We start from the raw sequence: 17,337 nt of genomic DNA, 5'->3' as shown, positions 1-17,337 counted from the left end.
TTTGAGAAGTAATAACTTTGGCTCATCGGATACAATACATTCTAGTAGAGTATTAGTAACATTACAACAACGTTTTTAGCGAATCAACTTCAGATGTACCATCCGAAGTCGATTCGCTCATCTCTAGTCAGGATTGGTCCTTAATATCCGATCGCTGAGGGTACGACACCCCGCATCCCCTCCATTCAGCTGTTCCCTGCAGCCCCGGGCGCTGGAACTAATACTTTGCATGGAAGAGGAAGCACACTGCAGCAGCCAGGGCACACCCCTGTATCATACACACAGCCGCTGCTGAAGAATCTCTTTTCAAAAAGAGGGGAATACTACGTGTCAGCGAAGGTTGGCCAAGGAGACTTCCTACAAAAGACCGCTTATGTAGGAAGAGATAAGCGGTGCCTGTGTAACGCCCCTCACCTCTGGGGGAAAAATCAGGTTCTGCGTTATGAAGAAGTGATTCCATCAATAACACCTACTGCAGAATGGAGAAAGGTGAGCAGGTGTGGCATCACAGGAGGCATCTCTGCCACGTCAGTCGCTTGTGATGCCAGATAGTGTGCCATTTTCTCAATATAAGGGCTCGTTCACACAAACGCGTGAAGCCCGTGCCCGCGCTGTGAACCGCAATGTAAGGACACCGTCCGTGGGGCAGGCTCATGGTGATCGCAGACGCATTCTCCTGAATGGGTTTGTGATCCTTCCGTTCTGCAAAAAGATAGAGCAAGTTCTATCTTTTTGCGGGGCAGAGGCACGGAACGGGACACCAGAAATCACTCCGTAGTCCTTCCATAGTGTTCCGTTCCGCATCTCCTTATTTGCAAACCCACTGAAATATATGGGTCCGCATCCGTGATGCGGAATGGCCACGGAACGGTGCCCGTGTATTGCAGATCCGCAAATGCGGTCCGCAATACGGCAACGGGCATCACACGTTCATGGGAACAAGGCCTAATGGTGTCTTGAATTCGGCAGACTATAGATTTCATATTAAAACCATTAAAGGGCTTTTATTCGATAGTCACCCATCTACTGGTAATGCCAGTTATTTCATCATTTGCTCTGTCATTCAGTTTACTGAAGCATTTTTGCAGAAAAACAGAGGAATAGGTTTGTTATTGATGCTGCATGCCCGTGTTCACATTGGCTTCACCTGCTGCATTCTATATGAGAACAAGCGCCCGCTATAGGGGAAATATAGCAGGACATGGCGGATATTCAGATGAATAGCAGTATGTGTAATACATGGAAGGGGAGCTGCTCTCCATTCTACCCCGTAGAGGGGGTATCAAGCAGGGGGAACCTGCGCTACGATATCTGTGTGCCCTAACAGACAACATAGACATGTCGGACAATCCCTTGTAAGCGCACACTCATGAATAAATATAATTTTACATGTTTTTATTTTAAAGGTGTATTTTGGTTGCGATAAGTAAGACAACTGTTAGATTTGTGGGAGTCCAAGTGCTGGGAGCCCCAATGATCATGAGAACGGGGGACCCATGTCACCCTTTGAAAAAAGTAGTGGTCAAGCATGGGCACTGCAGCTACACTTAAATTCTGTGGGGCACCAGAAGTAGCCAAACGCTGTGCTCAGCTATCTCCGGCAGTCCCATAAAAATGAATGGAGTGGCAATGCGCATGTCCTACTGGCACATTATGAGAGAGGAGCACTAGGCGGGCATCTGGTGGCACCAACGGTGCATTTTTTACTGGCACATTATGGTAGGCACTATGGGGGGGGGGAGGCACTATGGAGACATCTGGTGGCACTATAGGGGCATTTGTTTTTACTGGCACATTATGGGGGAGAGGAGCACTATGGGGGCATCTGGTGGCACTATAGAGGCATTTTTTACTAGCACATTATGGGGGAGAGGAGCGCTATGGAGGCATCTGGTGGCACTATAGAGGCATTTTTTTACTGGCACATTTTGGGGGAGAGGAGCACTATGGGGACACTAAGATGGGGCATTTTATACTGGGACATCATAGGGGCACTATGGGGAAGGCGGAGAGGAGCACTATGGGATCATTTACTGGGGGCACTAAGATGAAGCATTTTATACTGGCATACATTATGAGGACATTAGCTCAAATGCGGGCACTAAGAGGGGGTATTTCTTGTACTGTCGTATGATAAATGGGGCAGGGGGCTTCGGCCTGGTGAGGACGGCCGAGGTGGGCAGCAGGCCACAGGCAGGTGGCGATTGGTGGGGGAACCACAGGCTGCGAGCAGGATCCGGGGATGGAGGAGAGGGAAGGAGCTTCCTGGCTGTGGCCTGCTCCCCTGCATATGTACACCACACTCTCACAGTTCCTAGTACCAATGCTCAAGTATTATACTGCACTTTTTCTCTTCACAATTTACCCAAAATTCAACTGAAAACACAACTAAGTATGAAGAGGGGATGGAAATTCAGCACAATGGAGAATAAGAAGTTTAGGAGACACAGATCAAAACTGTGCACATTTGTTCGTACATACATGGAGCCCAGGGCAAAGCCCTAAATGTGGGGCTCCTGAGCCACGGCCAGAAAGGGGTTAACAAATTAGTCTATGTTGCAGAAAATCCAGACAGAGCAGACGGTAATGAAGAGCTTTCATTCCCAAATTATTATGGTGAGTACGCTTTTGCAGTTTTGTTGCTCTGACAACCACTTTAGAAAATGGAGAGGAAAAAAAATAATTGAGGAAGCATTCTATTACAGGAACGGTGGCGGAAAAGTAGAAAATCAAAGTATATACTGCTGAACAGAAAGGAACCGGCGTTGCGTTAGACATAAATTTTGACAATGCACTCGACAGTCTGGCGGTTGGATCACTTACAAGAATGCAAATGTCAACAGGGAGGAAGACCTGGCGCTTACTGCTGTGAAATGGAACAGCTCTGAGACAGGTGATGATACCTTGCGCTTTCCCTATGTGGCTGGCGGCATGGTCTGCGTGAACGTCCTGGACACCTGCAACATGATAGAAGGAAAATATATGGTCACACGCATAAACAGGGGTGCACACCCTTTTCTGGTCCGAGGACAACATTGTCACATTGAACATCTCTCATGGACTGCAACAAAACTTAAAAGCCATGTACACCTTGGGGGGGCATTTTTTATTGTGTTGTACTCATTTTGAGATAAAAATCTTTTTTTAAATTGGTCTTTATTACAAATATGGAGCCCGTTTTTCTGTACAGGGCTGAGATGCTCTAATAGAGAAATCTGAATTTTTTATCTGCTCCCAGACATTATAAACACTAATTTTAGCTCAATCCTCATCTTAATGATAAGAATGTGGCTTAAATAAGTGTTCATGACCTCTTAGTAAATTAGAGATAAGGGTTATTAGGCACAAAGTGAAAGTACCAGTCACACTGCTAGACAGTTAACCCTTTGTTACAGAACGGTCCAATATTTTTAATAAAGACCAGTTGAAAAAAAAAATATGTTTAGCCCCAAATGAGTACAATGCAATAATACAAAAAATGTAAATTGCCTCTGAAGGTGCACATAGCCTTTAATGTGATTACTCCATAATTGATGGAAAAAAAAAGATCAGACATCATATAGTACATGACATCATCTTTCGAACAAAGCTAGAACCAGCCCTGTACCTCGCATGGATCCAGAGATCTCTCCATGCATTGGAAGCTGCCAGATCAGGGCGCATTTATTTCAGGCTGCCAGCAAGTCCTTTCTCAGGGGGTGTACCCTTTCTCATGGGGCATGTCATTTTTGTTGTCACTCTTTCTTGTAACTGCCACAGATTCTAACAGAAGTTATGTCTGGTGGCAGTTGAAGATTTAAACTGAGCATGTGCGACCACCTGAGTGAAGTGGACGGAGAAATGACAAAAAGGACCTATACAGATACATTTCATTGAATAGCTCTGTGGCTATACTCCTTTTTTAATTCCATGCAATTACTAAAGTATTCAGATCCATGTGCTGGTTTGAAAAATGCTGAATATTTTTTTGTGGCAGAACCCCAACTGTTACTAAGGCGAGATGTGTCTAAGCCCCGACCACCAGTGCATGTGCAGCATGTTATGAGGGTCTGCATGTGTCTTAGCGCATGGCAGTGTGCGGCTATTTGTACCCTTTTTATCACATTCTTTGGAGGTGCTGGGTCTATCTATTGTTTTTTTTTTTTTTGCAGTGTATAAAGATTATGGTAAAAGTACAAGGAACCACGAGAAATAAATGTGGATATATACGTGGGTGTATGTTCATCTGTTCGTGAAAAATAAACGTTGTCTAAACACTGAATTATCTGCTCCAAATCACATAGCCGATTGTCAATTTAGCCCCTTGCAGACAAGAGTGTGTCACGCTGCTCCCGGCCTGACCTCCCAGCACTGCCGGGTCATATAGCATTATATTGATTTATTATGCCATGTAAGCCTTAGAGGTCTGGAATGTATTGGATAACAGTGACAGCATTATGTCAGTGTCATCTAATACATTCCAGAATCAATATAATGCTATGTGACCCGGGCAGTGCTGGGAGGTCAGGCCGGGAGCAGCGTGACACACGCTCATCTGCAAGGTGACTTAGGATAGATTTACTTATTGCAGAGCATTTACCTCTAAAATACAGGGCCACCAGTAAGTAGAAGACACTGAATTGCCCCCTTAGGCCAGAGACATAAGAGCGAGCGAAATGCGTTAAACTCGCAGCGTGTGTCAGCGGGAGGTCCGGTCCTGACCTCCATTCCACTAAAAGGATGACACAGCATTCTACTGATTTATAATGCTGTGTAATAGCACTATCTAGGAGTCTCCTCTCTGGGGTCTACAAATGGATCACAATGTACTACTGAGCCACCGCTGTCCTGACACAGCTCCTGTAAGGTTCTGTTCACATACTCTTCGATCCTCCTGTCAGTAGGTCACCAATAGAGGCAGATGTCATATAGGCCCCCATTGTATTAAAAAAAATGCAAGTCAAGAGGTGCCAACAGGGCAAACCCTCCCACTCATTTTACATGTTCCCCAAAATGGGGACCAAAATAGTTGCCAATGAGGGCAAGAATTTGCAGACTAGTCAATATTTGCAACCAGCCCTCCTGCCGCAATGCAGCTCCTAAAGGCAACCAAGGGCCGTACGCGGAGGACGTGTGGAGCGGGGCCGTACGCGGAGGACGTGTGGAGCGGGGCCGTACGCGGAGGACGTGTGGAGCGGGGCCGTACGCGGAGGACGTGTGGAGCGGGGCCGTACGCGGAGGACGTGTGGAGCGGGGCCGTACGCGGAGGACGTGTGGAGCGGGGCCGTACATGTCCTGCGCAGGATTGTAGCAGGAGCAGATTGAGACAGAAGTGGTTTATTACCGCCTCTCCCTTTCATAGTGTTCAATGCTGCTTCCTCTACTGGACTCTGCAATCACGTGATGGCCCAGTGTTAGTCTTAGCAGACACAGATCTGCTATGTCAGTCGTTCTAGTCACATGAAACTATATATAATATTGGAGTTCCTTTGCATATTTAAAGGGGTTGGCCCTTCTAATAAATTGGTGGCGTATCGCTAGGATATGCTACCAATGTCGGATAGGGTGAGGCGCCAACAAGGTGAAGGAGAGCGGACCGTGCATGCGCAGCCACCCTCCATTCTTTTCTAGGAGACTGCTGAAAATAGCCAAGAGCTGGCTTGGCTATTTCAGTCAGCCCCATAAAAGTGAATGGAGCGGTGGCTGCGCTTGAGCGGTGCGCTTCCTATTAATTTCTTTCTATGGGTCTTCCCAAAATAGCCGAGCGCATCGAACAGCTATTTTTGCCACTCCCACAAAAATTTATGGAGGGCAGCCGCACATGCGCAGTCTGCTTTCCTTTACTTTGCAAGCTCTAGAAATAGGTGCAGATCCCACCTCCTGGGGATATGCCATCAATGTATGACATAGGCCAACCCCTTTAATAAATAAAAAGCTATATTGTGGGGGGAAAAAATAAAATAAAAAATTTTTGCACAGATTTCCCCAAATAAAAAAACACACTCTCTAAAAACTTTTTATAAAAAGCCTTATGTATCATGTAAAAATGTGCTACAAAGGCTCAGTTCACTGTGTAGTGGTTGTTGCCAATATAATAAAGATGACCTATCCGCAGGACAAGCCATCAAGATTACAATACTGAACAACCCCTTTAAGGTTCAAAGTTGAATATCAGATGTAAGAAGCAGAAAAAGAGATTTCTTTTAGGTCTCATGCACACGACAGTATGTATTTTGCAGTCAGCAGAAAAAACGGATCCACAAAAAAAAATATATATATAAAATGACGACATCCGTGTGCATTCCCTGATTTGTGGAATGGAACAGCTGGCCCCTAATCGAACAGTCTTATTATTGTCCATAATGTGGACAATAATAGGATATGTTCTATTCTTTTGCGGAACGGAAATACGGAAAGAACACGGAATAACTTCAGGTTTTTTGTTTTGCGGCCCAATTGAAATGAATGGTTCTGCATACGGTCCGCAAAATAAAATAAAAAATGGAACGGAGAAGGAAAGAAAATACGCTCGTGTGCATGAGCCCTTAGTCTGGAGCGCGGCATGTTACCTGCAGCAGGTATGTGTGGCCGCTGGACGGCCTCCTTCTGAGAAGGGCTCCTACAGTTTGGAGAAATCTAGAAAGGCCTTCTACAGCAGGGCGCTTTAGTAACACCCGCATAAAGGTGGGATGTCTTTGGCACAAGTTAAATCTGCAGGAAGACTTCCAGGACCTACCAAGAGTCTCCAAGGTCAAGTAGAGCAAGGAACTTTGGGTGTTTTCTGCATAGGTCTCCAGCTCTTTTATGGTTCGATAGGCCCGATCATCCAGGTTCTTCTCCTAATATTGAGAGAAAAATACAAAATGGAGGACACATTGTGATGCTGGCCTAACTGGCAATGTCTGCGGCTCCCCACATGTTCTCTAGTAATGTCCCTTCTACGGAAAGTATGAATGGAGATAACATGTCTAGGGAGGATTTCATGCATCCAGGTTACAGTACATCGAGCAGTGAGAAGAACATTACTAGCTGTGGTGGTTTAACACAATGGTAAGATAAGGCAGCGTCAATCTGGTCGCTTTCTATGGTCTGTGAACATAGACGTCAGTGCTGAGATTTAGGCTCTGGAGGAACATTTTCTAATAATATTGTTTCTTACATACAGACATGCTTTGAAAGCCTATAGCGCCACCATGTGTCACTGTCATTCTACTGCAGTTACTTTAGATAAATGGGATGACCTGCCATTACAGGTAGGAGGTTCGTATTGTTCCTGGATGGACCGGGGATGTGGATCTGCTTACATGGTGGCTCTGTTGCCAGTCAGCACAACGGACGCTGCAGCACTTTATTTCTCTCTGTATATGCCCCTTACTGATGGAAATGTTTCCTGTTCTCGTGCAGGACAGAGACGTAAAGGCTGATTTATTTGGGAGCATTACATAGTATACATGACCACTTAAACTAAGCAGTTTTGGATGTGTCTTTTAAGAGCCCCTTTCAAGGGCATAGGTCATACATGTATAGAAAAATGCAACGGAACGAACCGCCTCATTTAATAGCAAAAATCATTTATATCAAAAATTGCACAATTCTATTGCATGGAATTTTAGCGTATAGAACAGCATACAGGAACAAGAAGGGGCAGACTGGCCATTGACCCTACAGGGAAATCTCCCCGTGGGCCGATGTCCTCATGGCTGTCGGTCGGGTACATAATAATCTGATGCTATCAGCATTAATTTTGCACCTGGTAGGCGGCTGCAGTATTTTGTGCTGCACTGTGACATCTGGTTCTGTTGGGCAGTATTTTGTGCTGCACTGTGGTATTTGGTTCTGTTGGGGCAGTATATTGTGCTGCACTGTGACATCTGGTTCTGTTGGGGCAGTATATTGTGCTGCACTGTGATATCTGGTTCTGTTGGGACAGTGTTTTGTGCAGCACTGTGATATCTGGTTCTGTTGGGGCAGTATATTGTGCGGCACTGTGGTATCAGTTTTTTTGGGGCAGTATATTGTGCTACACTGTGGTATCTGGTTTTTTTGGGCAGTATATTGTGCTGCACTGTGGTATCTGGTTCTGTTGGGGCAGTATTTCACTGCCCACCAATCATTTTAAAGGGAGTCTGTCACCTCCATATGGCCATATCCAGTGCTTACATGGCTCTGTAGCACACCTACACAGGAGTGTAACGGTACCTTTGTTCTTTTCTTTAGACTTGCACCAGCAGGAAAAACGAAGTTTAAAGAAGGCAGAGCAGCCTGGGCACCTACACACAGAACGCCGCCCCTGGGCACCTACACACTGAACGCCGCCCATGGGCACCTACACACTGAACGCCGCCCCTGGGCACCTACACACTGAACGCCGCCCCTGGGCACCTACACACTGAACGCCGCCCCTGGGCACCTACACACTGAACGCCGCCCCTGGGCACCTACACACTGAACGCCGCCCCTGGGCACTTGCGAGTGCTCATTTGCATATGAATTAAACTTCGTTTTTCCTGCTGGTGCAAGTCTAAAGAAAAGAACAAAGGTACCGTTACACTCCTGTATAGGTGTGCTACAGAGCCATGTAAGCACTGGATATGGCCATATGGAGGTGACAGACTCCCTTTAAATACTGGGAGGGGGGGGGGGGGGGGGCGCACTGCCCACCAATGCAAACATTGTAGGAACATTCCCGACACCCGACCTCTGACCGGGAACTGCTGTCCGCGCAATTAACCCCTCAGGTGCCGCGGAGGCAGCGCCCTGTCAGAGGTGCGTCCCCATCACCATGGGAACACCTCGGGTTTAGAATATACCATCAGATCTGAGTTTTCTCCAATCCGATGGTATATTTTAACTTCAAACGTCAAACATGGGAACGCCTCTCCACGCCCAGCTCGTCGCCGATCCACTGCTCCGGTAAACAAAGCCATCTCAGCCCTGCTACTTGCCCGCAGCAGGGCTAAGCTACTGAACAAACTACCTGCCCGGCACCCGGAACTGCATGTCCCGGGCGTCAGGCAATACGACTGCCACAGCCCTATTAAAATTAATGGGTCAGGATTCAGTGCGGGTGCAATGCGTTCATGTTCATGTCACGCATTGCACCCACGCGGAATACTCGCCCGTGTGAAAGAGGCCTAATGGGCTTCTGGGGAAAACTGAAGTAACGCACAGATTTACCAATATTTTATAGGAGTCACCACATTTACTTCCAAGAATCCTGCCTTGAAAATGGCTTTTCAGACTGTAAAAATAGTATAATGTTGCTAGAAATCCTTTGGTAAGAATAAATGCAATTTAAGGGTACTTTCACACTTGCGTTTTTCCGGATCCGGCGTGTAATTCCGGCGAGTGGAGTACACGCTGGATCCGGACAATGCAAGTGTGAAAGAGGCCTTAGGGTACTTTCACACTAGCGTTTTTCTTTTCCGGCGCTGAGTTCCGTCCTAGGGGCTCAAATCCGGAAAAGAACTGATCAGTTTTATCCTAATGCATTCTGAATGGAGAGTCAGTCCTTCAGGATGTATCAGGACGTCTTCAGTTCAGTCTTTTTGACTGATCAGGCTTTTCAGAAAAACGTAGCATGCAATATTTTTACCTCCGGCCAAAAAGCCTGAACACTTTGACTGAACGCCTGATCAGGCTTTTTTCCCATTGACTTGCATTAACGCCGGATCCGGCCCCGTGTGTTCAGTCAAAACGGATCCGGCTTTTGCATGTTAAACCCGAAAAATGTGAAAAAAAAGTTAAAGTCCATAAATGGCGGATCCGTTTTTTCCAATGCATTTTTCCATTGTGATCGAAAGCCTGATCAGGATTCAAATGTAATCCGTTTTCACACGTTTTTCCGGATCCGGCGGGCAGTTCCAGTGTCGGAATTGAACGCCGGATTAAAACAACGCTAGTGTGAAAGTAGCCTTACAATAGACTACTCCTGAGTTTTCTGTCCGTATTTTGTTATATTAGCAGAATCCACTAGGTGGCAGCGTTGTTCCTCAACTCCTGCAATAAAGAACATGATGATTATGACTAGGGATGAGCGAATCGACTTCGGATGAAACATCCGAAGTCGATTCACATAAAACTTTGTTTCAATACTGTACGGAGCGAGCGCTCTGTACAGTATTAGAATGTATTGGCTCAGATGAGCCAAAGTTATTACTTCGCGAAGTCTCGCGAGACTTCGGGTAATAACTTCAGAAATTAATTTCTACTGTAAAAAAAAAAAAAAACATTTCCCGAACTCTGGTTCAGTTCCAAGGTACCACTTGGAACCGAACCAGAGTTCGGGAAATGTTTTTTTTTACAGAAACGTAGTATTATGCAAATAGACTTTGGATGCTTGTCCGCCGTGCTGCGAGCGCATCTCCGGCCCATCCCCATTATAGTGAATGGGGCCAGAGCGGACTTCCGACAGCACACGTCTGCAAGCATTAGTATGTTCCCCTGCCGGACAATACTAACGCTAATGTGAAAGAAGCCTTAGTCTGTACTTTTAACTCCCAGGAAGGGGAAAGGAGGATTCTGGGAGTTGTAGTTTCAGAACAGCTGGAGTGCCGGAGGTTGCCGATCCCTGGTCTCCAGGCTGATAGTGCCAGACAGTAAAGCACAGCATGCAGCTTTTTCTATCCGGTGTTATAAGTGATGTGCAGGATATATGTGAGCGAACACAAGTGCTAATCAAAGGCCAGATGAAGCGCAGGTAGCACACGGCCGTCGCTCTGTCTTTGTCCACATCTTGTATAACCTGAAGATTTTTAGCAGTTGGCGATCGCCAATCTTCGCATTCTTTTGGAGGATTTATACTGTACTTGTGCACAGAGCACCACCATATACCGACGTTGGGTAGTCCTGCCATATAGCTTTATACAGCCATGGGATTTGGGATATATCACAGTAGTGCCAGCCACAATCTTGAACAAAAGTGCCAAGCATGAGCCCGCCTTATGCACCTACATGCACAGCCGAGCATGCCATTGCCAGACACCTCTAGCAGCAGTTTATCTTCAGAGAACAAATGGATCGGGCATGATGAAAATCGAACTGCCCAATCCTCATCTCCTCGGACATCTGCCGTTGGGGGGGGGAGAGAACTGAGAAGCCTGCTGAATTTGGCAAGTGCAGTCAACATACAGTCCATCTAATCTGCAGGACCAGTTTAAGATTAAGAAAAGGTCTAGAATATGAATGGGTTGCAACTGCTGGACATTGGCAGGACTGTGAGCGTTTTATACTCTGTTCAGTCTGGAATCAAAGATTGATCATTGTCCAGTTCCCGAGCGTTATGAGGATCTCTGAATCTCCAAGCCCTTCTAGACCAAGGAGCGCCATCTACAAGAAGGTGGGGGAACTCTTGTACCTGCTAGATGGCGCCTCATGTTTTATACCTACACCATGGACAAGATCATCACGGTGGACAACCTGATTTGTCTGCGTTTTGAATTCTGCAACATGCATGGTCAGCTTTAGCTTGCATTTCCAATGAGGCTGCCGCGTGCGGCCAACACCCCAGCTCATCCGTGATGGTCAATGGGAGCCTAAATTTGCAGGTTATAAATGGAAATCAATGCACAGCTCCGGATCAGTCACAGAAAGGACCCCACTGACTTTTAATGGGTCCAATGGATTCCGCCAGGGTATACACCTCTAGCTATCCTATAAAAAAAAATTAACTCTACAAATGAGGATCCCAGTGAATGTGAACAAGGCCCAAGACTATGCCAGGTATGGAGAGACCAGAGAAAAGGAGACATCTCACCCGCTCATCGATAACTCGGCTCAGCCATCGTTTTGTCAGTTTATGCCTCTGAACAGCCTAATAACAAAAAATACTTTATTAGTCCTAAAACAGGATGGATTGCATTTTAACATCTATACAGACTGCAGACAATAAGGCTCTATTCACACTGCCCTCCCTTAAAGGGGGTTGTCTCATCTTAGACATTGGTGGCATATTGCTAGAATATGCCACCAATATCAGACAGGTGAAGGTCCCACTGCCGGAACGGGCACCTGAAAGTGAAGGAGAGCACACTGAGCACGCGCCCTCCGTTCACTGCTATGGGAGCGCTCTGCTATTTTCGGAAGTCCCATAGAAATAAATGGAGAGCGCACCATGCAAGCATAGCCACCGCTTCATTCACTTCTATGCTACTGCTGGAGAGCCGGCTGATCTGCGGTCACTTCAGGGGTCCCACTCTGGAATTAGGAGGTGGGACCCGCACCTATATGACAATAGCAGCATAACCCCAGGCATGTCTATATTCTGTAGCATCTTCTCTTAGAACCCTGCACTGTGTTGTTCTTCTGTTATTCCTCCTAGAAATTAATGAATACATTGAGAAACGGATGTCAATAGCTGGGGGGGGGGCCACGTATCCACATTCTGACACCATTTAATCAATGATGACTGTGTAGGGACACGACTATTTGATAGGGTTATGGTAACAACCAACTGGCAATTTATTCATAAACATTCAGGAGGAATAACAGAGGAACCGTCCAATGCAAGGTTTTAAGAATATTTCATTGGGAATACTTGTTTTCTAGAACAGACATGTCAGGAGAGGTGACAGGTCCTCTTTAATGGATCCACAACTGGTATAACAGAACCGTTGACTTTTAAAGGGCTTCTGTCACCCCACTAAACGCATTATATTTTTTTGTCTACTTATAATCCCTATCCTGCCATATAGCCATACATTATGTTATTAATAATTTTCGTTCAGTAGATTTAGCCAAAAACTAACTTTTATGATATGCTAATTACCTTTCTACCAGCAAGTAGGGCGTCTACTTGCTGGTAGCAGCCGCAGAAAACCGCCCCCTCCTTGTGTTGATTGACAGGGCCAGCCGCGATCTCCTCCTCCGGCCGGCCCTGTCAGCATTTTAAAAATCGCGCACCTGTGTTGATTCGGCGCAGGCGCTCTGAGAGAAGGAGGCTCGCCTCCTCAGCACTCCCTCAGTGCGCCTGCGCCGATGACGTCTTCTCTTTCGGTGATATCATCGGCGCAGGCGCACTGAGGGAGTGCTGAGGAGGCGAGCCTCCTTCTCTCAGAGCGCTGCTACCAGCAAGTAGACGCCCTACTTGCTGGTAGAAAGGTAATTAGCATATCATAAAAGTTAGTTTTTGGCTAAATCTACTGAACGAAAATTATTAATAACATAATGTATGGCTATATGGCAGGATAGGGATTATAAGTAGACAAAAAAATAATAATGCGTTTAGTGGGGTGACAGAAGCCCTTTAAAGGGGTTATCTAACCCCTAAAATGCCTCCCTTACTGCCCGGGCCCCTCACACTGATTCCACTTATCTTGCTCCCCGTTCCCACGTCGCTTCCGGTGAGGAGGGAGCAGTCAATAGCAGGCTGCAACAGGGACGAGCCTCGCTTGCATCGAAGGTGACACAGGAGCCGGGGAGCAAGGTAGAATTAGTGTGAGAGGCCCGGGCAGTAGGGGAGGCATTTTAGGGGTTGCAAACAGATTAGAGTCACAGACTACACAGGCACTCTAGATTAGGAGATGCTCTTTGCAGCGCCCATCGGTTTAGACTATTAGAGAGGGTGCTGAGCTGGGAAGCCCCCACCCCCACCCCGACAACTCTTTTAAAGGGATTGGTCTATTTCCCCAAAAATTATTTTTCTCTCAATAGCCTGTAATCTAGTTTTGGTGTGACATACATCTGTACACACACCAGATCATTCCCCAGCCGCAAAGAAGAAGGTCCGCGGGCCTTCCTCTACGGCCAGCACTGCGTCAACGGGGTGTAAGATGGCGGCAGTGACGTGATTTACCCACTTCACCTATTTACGCACTGTTTTTCGATGGTTCCTGTTGTGCGCATGCGCTGAACAACAAGTGACCATGTTCAGCGAATGCACAGAAAAGGATCCATCAGGAACAGTGCAGATATCAGCGACATGAATGAATCACACCATCGCCGTCATCTTGTGTCCCGCCCGTAGGTGACGTCGATATTCCATGGTGTTCATCAACCAAAGGACACATCTGTGATTGTAATATATAGCGGCAACTGAAGATACCTTGGACAGTTCAAGCGCTACAGGTTGATGTGGAGGTTTCCCATTGTAGATCTCATCTATAGTCTCTCTCCAGAACTGCATCCTCATCAGTCCGATGTTCTTCTGAGAAACCGAATCTTTCACCTTCAGAGAAAAGTCAGATCTTGAATAAGGTGACTGACGGATACCCGTGTGCTGCGGCCACTTAATACTATAGCAAGCCTATTGGCGTACACTGTATAGCGGCTGCGCTGTATTGAGGCTAAATGCCATTCACTTGAATGGGACTGAGCCGCACAACGGTCATGTGACCGATGGGCGCGATGTCACAGGCCAAGCTTCGTGGTCACTTCCAACAGATCGGCAGCCGTGTACGAGTCTAAGCCCCCCAATATGACATTCATGTCCTATGCCAGGGATCAGCAACCTCTGGCACTCCAGCTGTCCATGAACTACAACTCCCAGAATCCTCCTTTTACTTCTATGAGAGTTACAAGAACAGCCAAGAAAATATGCATGCTGGGAGTTGTAGTTTCACAGCAGCGGTAGTTCTGGAGGTGGATAATTCCTGTCCTATCCTATACAAACTCAGTTCCTCTAAATGTAACCAGGGGTGCATTCTGGTGTCGGTCTTGAGAACTACAAGTCCAATAATGCCCCCTGCAGGTCGGCACCCGAAGCACAAGACATAAAGATGAGCACAAGAGACTGGAATACCTGCCTGTGACAGCTCTACATTGAAGGCTCGTAGTGCAAATACCGAACTCCGTGACTCAGGAGGAAGCAGCAGCGTGCACAGAAATCCTTCATGATCTCGCTTCCTGTGCAAGGGAAACAAAACAAGGCACTGTTCACACTAGAGAATATATTCCAGTAATGGATATGCTGCACAGAATGTGCCCAACATCAGGCCCTGTCCTCACAGGCAGGGGTGCACCTAGCCTTTCTGCTGCCTGAGGAGAAAACTGAAACAGCCCCCCCCCCCCCAATTTCTCAATCTAACCCCTTTGCCACAATGAAAGCGCTCATTGCCCATGGCCCTGCCCCTGCCAGCGCCCAAAACTCCAGTGTATGAAGAATTCTGCTTCTGCTCCCTACACTGTATAATGTCTGATGCCATGTCTGCCTGAAACAGCTGATCACCATGCAATTACAGAAGGGTTCAGATCCAGGCGCTGGTTTGAAAAGGTACAATATTTTTCATGGGACAATAATTTTTATTTTATTTTATTTATTTTTGTATCACTTAGACGATCTCTTTGAAATGGCGGTCAGATGGACACTTACCTGACCAGTGACCACCGCAGGTCCGGTGTGAGGAGGCCATGACTGCGGTGATCTATTCTGGCTCATAGGGAGGAGGGGGGGGGGGATGTCCTGTGCTCCCATAGTGAACACACAGGAGAGGGCTCACCCCATATTCAGAACATAGACATGCACACACTCCTCTCCGCTGTTCCTCACCTTACCAGCTCCGCACAGTAGGCGGCGGCAGCAGAGGCACCGGACTGGCCGCTCTTCCCCCGGCTGCTGCACTTTATCAGAAGCGAATGGGAGCGCTGCCCCGCTCTCAGGGCCATGACAATGTCACCCAGGGAGGAGGGGGCGTGGCCCGGCGTCGGCCAACTATTGGCTGAAAAAAGTTCGGCGCGTGGAGCAGCGCGTCACTCCGCTGCGCCGGTGTTGTGATCACGTGACCGCCGGTGACGTAGTTGAGAAGGCGACGCGCTGGCTTTATCAAGCCGCTGAACGTTTCGGTATATTGTCGGCAGGAGGTGAGTGGTCGGTGGATTGGGAGGGCGAGTTACAGGGGAGGCCCTGTCAGCTGTACAAGCGGCTCTCTGCATAGTCCAGCGCACCTGCTATTTCCCATTCATTGGGGCTCATGCAGGAAGCTGTCTGATGTATCTGGTGTATACACAATGCCGGAAAGTGAACTGACACCTGGAAAATGTAATCTGATTGACAGAGTATAAACTGCTGGTGGTGCTAGGTCAATGATCACACTACCAGGGCGGTGCCCCCTTTATTGTGGGCACATGATGAGGCAGCGGCACCTTAAAGGGGTTTCCTGGATTTTAATATTAGTGATTTATCTTCAGAATAGGTCATCAATATCAGATCAGCGGGGGTCCGACACCCGACACCACCACCGGTCAGCTGTATGAAGGGAGGTAGCGTGCCGTCCAGCAGCGAGAGAGAAGGGAGACTTTATGTGCTCACTGCATGTGCCTTCCCTTCATACAGCTGATCGGCGGGGGTGCCTGGTGTCTGACCCCCTCCGATCTGATATTGATCCTGAGGATAGGTCATCAATATTAAAAGCCCGGACAACCCCTGTATCACTGGTTGGCATCTCCCCTTGTTGGGATACAGGCGGTCACTGTGGCCTGGTAACGCTCATACAGATACTGGATAACCTCCTGTGATATGTCATTCCAGGCTCTTTCATCTTGGAGCCATAGTTAAAAGGAACCTGTCACCTGGATTTTGGGTATAGAGCTGAGGACATGGGCTGCTAGATGGCCGCTAGCACATCCGCAATACCCAGTCCCCATAGCTCTGTGTGCTTTTATTGTGTAAAAAAAAAAGATTTGATACATATGCAAATTAACCTGAGATGAGTTAGAGCTTGAAAATATGACTCTTCTCTGGTCACACAAGTAAGATATGACTCTGTTAATGTTAATTTGCATATGTATCAAATCTTTTTTTTACACAATAAAAGCACACAGAGCTATGGGGACTGGAAATTGCGGATGTGCTAGCAGCCCATGTCCTCAGCTCTATACACAAAATCCTGATGACAGGCTCCCTTTAAAGGGGTTGTGTCGCTGCAGCAAATTGAATTTATCATGTAGAGAAAGCTAATACAAGGCACTTACTAATGTATTGTGATTGTCCATATTGCTTCCTTTGCTGGCTGGATTCATTTTATTTTTTTATCGCATCATACTCTGCTTGTTTCCATGGTTATGACCACCCTGCAATCCATGGGTGGTGGTGCTTGCACACTGTAGGAAAAAGCACTAGCCTATGTGAGCTCCCACGGACCGTCCACCAGAGAGGCTGGCACTTTTGTCTACAGTGTGCAAGCACGACCACCGCTGATGGATTGCAGGGTGGTCGTAACCATGGAAACAAGCAGCGTATAATGTGATAAAAAAATTAATCCAGACAATCGCAGTATATTAGTAAGTGCCTTGTATTAACTTTTTCTCTACATGATAAATGCAACTTGGTGACGTGAGACGACCCTTTTAAGCCAAGATGTTCCATCGCCTGTCACACACTGTGCTCCTCAGGATAGGGCTCGGCGATTAATCAAATTAATTAGA

General features: G+C 47.0%; 1 protein-coding gene across 4 annotated transcripts in view; it reads right to left on the bottom strand.

Annotated features, from left to right (window-relative positions):
* The window catches only part of NDUFAF6 (NADH:ubiquinone oxidoreductase complex assembly factor 6), a 33,683-nt gene extending 18,069 nt beyond the window's left edge, over positions 1-15,614 (bottom strand). The window contains exons 1-6 of one of the 4 annotated variants that reach the window (XM_044294035.1): positions 15,464-15,614; positions 14,721-14,820; positions 14,021-14,143; positions 11,735-11,791; positions 6,716-6,818; positions 2,824-2,957 (exon numbers count right to left, since the gene is read on the bottom strand). In XM_044294035.1, coding sequence (XP_044149970.1) covers positions 2,824-2,957; positions 6,716-6,818; positions 11,735-11,791; positions 14,021-14,143; positions 14,721-14,820; positions 15,464-15,579 — 633 coding nt within the window. In that variant the 5' untranslated portion in view covers positions 15,580-15,614. Of the gene's footprint in view, positions 1-2,823; positions 2,958-6,715; positions 6,819-11,734; positions 11,792-14,020; positions 14,144-14,716; positions 14,821-15,463 lie in introns of all 4 variants that reach the window. The other 3 variants (XM_044294038.1, XM_044294036.1, XM_044294037.1) reach the window with 3 other exon arrangements.
* Between the last annotated feature and the right edge of the window lie 1,723 nt (positions 15,615-17,337).

Source organism: Bufo gargarizans, chromosome 5 (assembly GCF_014858855.1).
Source record: "Bufo gargarizans isolate SCDJY-AF-19 chromosome 5, ASM1485885v1, whole genome shotgun sequence".
Classification (NCBI taxonomy): domain Eukaryota; kingdom Metazoa; phylum Chordata; class Amphibia; order Anura; family Bufonidae; genus Bufo; species Bufo gargarizans.
This window is presented reverse-complemented; position numbering and strand designations above follow the sequence as displayed.